A 2,051-nucleotide genomic window follows, 5' to 3' on the forward strand; every position below is an offset into this window, starting at 1 on the left:
ATTTGTAGACATATATATTCCATTTACATCACAATACTACTGTAGAAGAAAAATTATTCTTACCTGCTTTCGCTAGGAGATCGACAAAACGAAACAGTTTACGGCTGAAGACTTGCATCATCAGTTTTACCCTTATTTTTTTAATTTTGTCTATGTAGACGTGCTGTTCTGTCAAATCTGGGACATTTCTCTCCAGAAAGTCTGAGTAGACGTCGATTTCATAGGCAGTGACAATGTGATCCCACGAGGCAAACCTTCTCTCCTTTATGCTTGAATCATCGAAATCAATTTCAATATCTTTATTCAAAAAATTATTACGTACATAACTAAAAAAGATCAATTCCAAACTAAGAACTGAGCAGGAGAATTTAGTTATACACACAATTTTTTAACTAAACTTTTGATTTTTTTTATAGAGTGAAACAATCTAACCTTTATACAAATAATGTGCCTCTCAACAAATTAAATATAAAATAGAAATGTCATTACTTATGAATGTCATTCAATCAGGGATGTATAAAATTGCATATAAAGCGATGTATAAAAAATGAATATTTACAAATTAACCATGTACAATGAAATCAATATCTGCAAGGTAAATGCGTAAAAGCAAATTACAGCTGCAATATAACAGCTGTAATTTGCAATGGATCAAAATTATTGAACTTTAAAAAAGGATTGCATAGAACGTGCATAATGCGCGAAAGAGTTAATTAATTGAAATAGCTGAAGTAATTTATTAATAAATAAAATTCAATTTAATAATAGCTTTTTTATATTTTAAGAAGAATTTATAATTTTTTGATGCTAAAAGCTGCACTTATATTTATTTATTTTTTTAAAGGCTTGGTATATTTAGTTTCAAATTCAAAATGTGTAATATAAGGACAATACCGTAGACTTCTTTTTCTGTAACTGTCGCGCTCTCTTCTAGCTTCTAAAACATGCTCGTACATTTCTCGCGTATTTTCATCTAAATCACGTTTCTTCCACACTAGACGTTTACAAGCCCTCGATTTTAGCCTTGGAATTTCTACTGATTCAGTAGGCACATTGGCATTTATAGCCTCATCAGTCAATGGTCCTGTAGATTCTTGTAGATTTTCGCCTTCCTTGCTGCTTTCACCGATTTCTGGAATATCTAAACTCACATCTACAGCTGCATTCTCAGAATGTACACAAGAACTGAGTAACTTTGACGTTGACGGAACACTAGAATCACTATACTCAGCACATCGAACAAGAGAACTTTCCCTTAAACTAACACTTCCTGGTGACTTGGAAATCCAATGACGAAAAGTGATAGGAGAGAACTTTTCTTTAAACGGACTCCTGTTCAGTGATGCATGAGGTGAAAGATTTTCTTCTTCGACATCAATTTTTTCATTAGCAGGTTTATTTTGTGGGGTTTCTGGTAATAACAATGAAGGTACTGCCCCCTCCTTCAGTTTTTTTACCTTCGTGCTAAAGCGATAGTCCTCAGTCCAAAAATAGTGGAAACAAATTACAAACCGCTTCTCTAAAACTTCTTTATAGGTTAGTTTCTGTAACTCTGGATTAGCGGTAGCTCTGACCCACTTACAACCGATTCTTTCACATTTCGGATACTGATGATACTTTTCCCGTCGAGTTGATGGACAGCTTAAAACTGAACACTTCTGTTTATCACTTAAAAAGCTCATTTTTAGTATTTTTCTGACAGCACTGGACACCACAAACAAAACACAAGACACTCAAAACATTCGACAGCTGTGATTTGGTAAACAGTAAAGGAGTGAGAGAGATAGATTCAAGTATGGCCCCTGAGCGACGTGAAGGGGGGAACGACCGACAGAACAATCTAACCAGCCCGCAAAACAGTATCAGAATAATAAGTGACCGCGGTTTCCTATACTAGTGTCCAAAGCCTGGCTGTTGGCGACCGACGTTGGACGTAAAGTGGTAGTCAGGGATGGGTACGTATAATACACCACGTAAATTACATGGTTTTCGACATGTATATTATCAAAGATCAGCCCCATGTATCGCCCCCACTTTTCTGTTTTCTTACG

At 35.3% G+C, this 2,051-nt stretch overlaps 1 protein-coding gene across 1 annotated transcript in view; it reads right to left on the minus strand.

Moving 5' to 3' along the window:
* Nucleotides 1–1,819, minus strand: part of LOC117178093 — a 5,751-nt gene extending 3,932 nt beyond the window's left edge. Inside the window, exons 1-2 of the mRNA XM_033369333.1 lie at nt 895–1,819; nt 64–269 (exon numbers count right to left, since the gene is read on the minus strand). Of these exons, the coding sequence (XP_033225224.1) occupies nt 64–269; nt 895–1,682 (994 nt within the window). The 5' untranslated portion in view covers nt 1,683–1,819. The remainder of the gene's footprint in view (nt 1–63; nt 270–894) is intronic.
* Nucleotides 1,820–2,051: the final 232 nt, after the last annotated feature.

The sequence above is a fragment of the Belonocnema kinseyi genome, chromosome 8 (genome assembly GCF_010883055.1).
Source record: "Belonocnema kinseyi isolate 2016_QV_RU_SX_M_011 chromosome 8, B_treatae_v1, whole genome shotgun sequence".
Classification (NCBI taxonomy): domain Eukaryota; kingdom Metazoa; phylum Arthropoda; class Insecta; order Hymenoptera; family Cynipidae; genus Belonocnema; species Belonocnema kinseyi.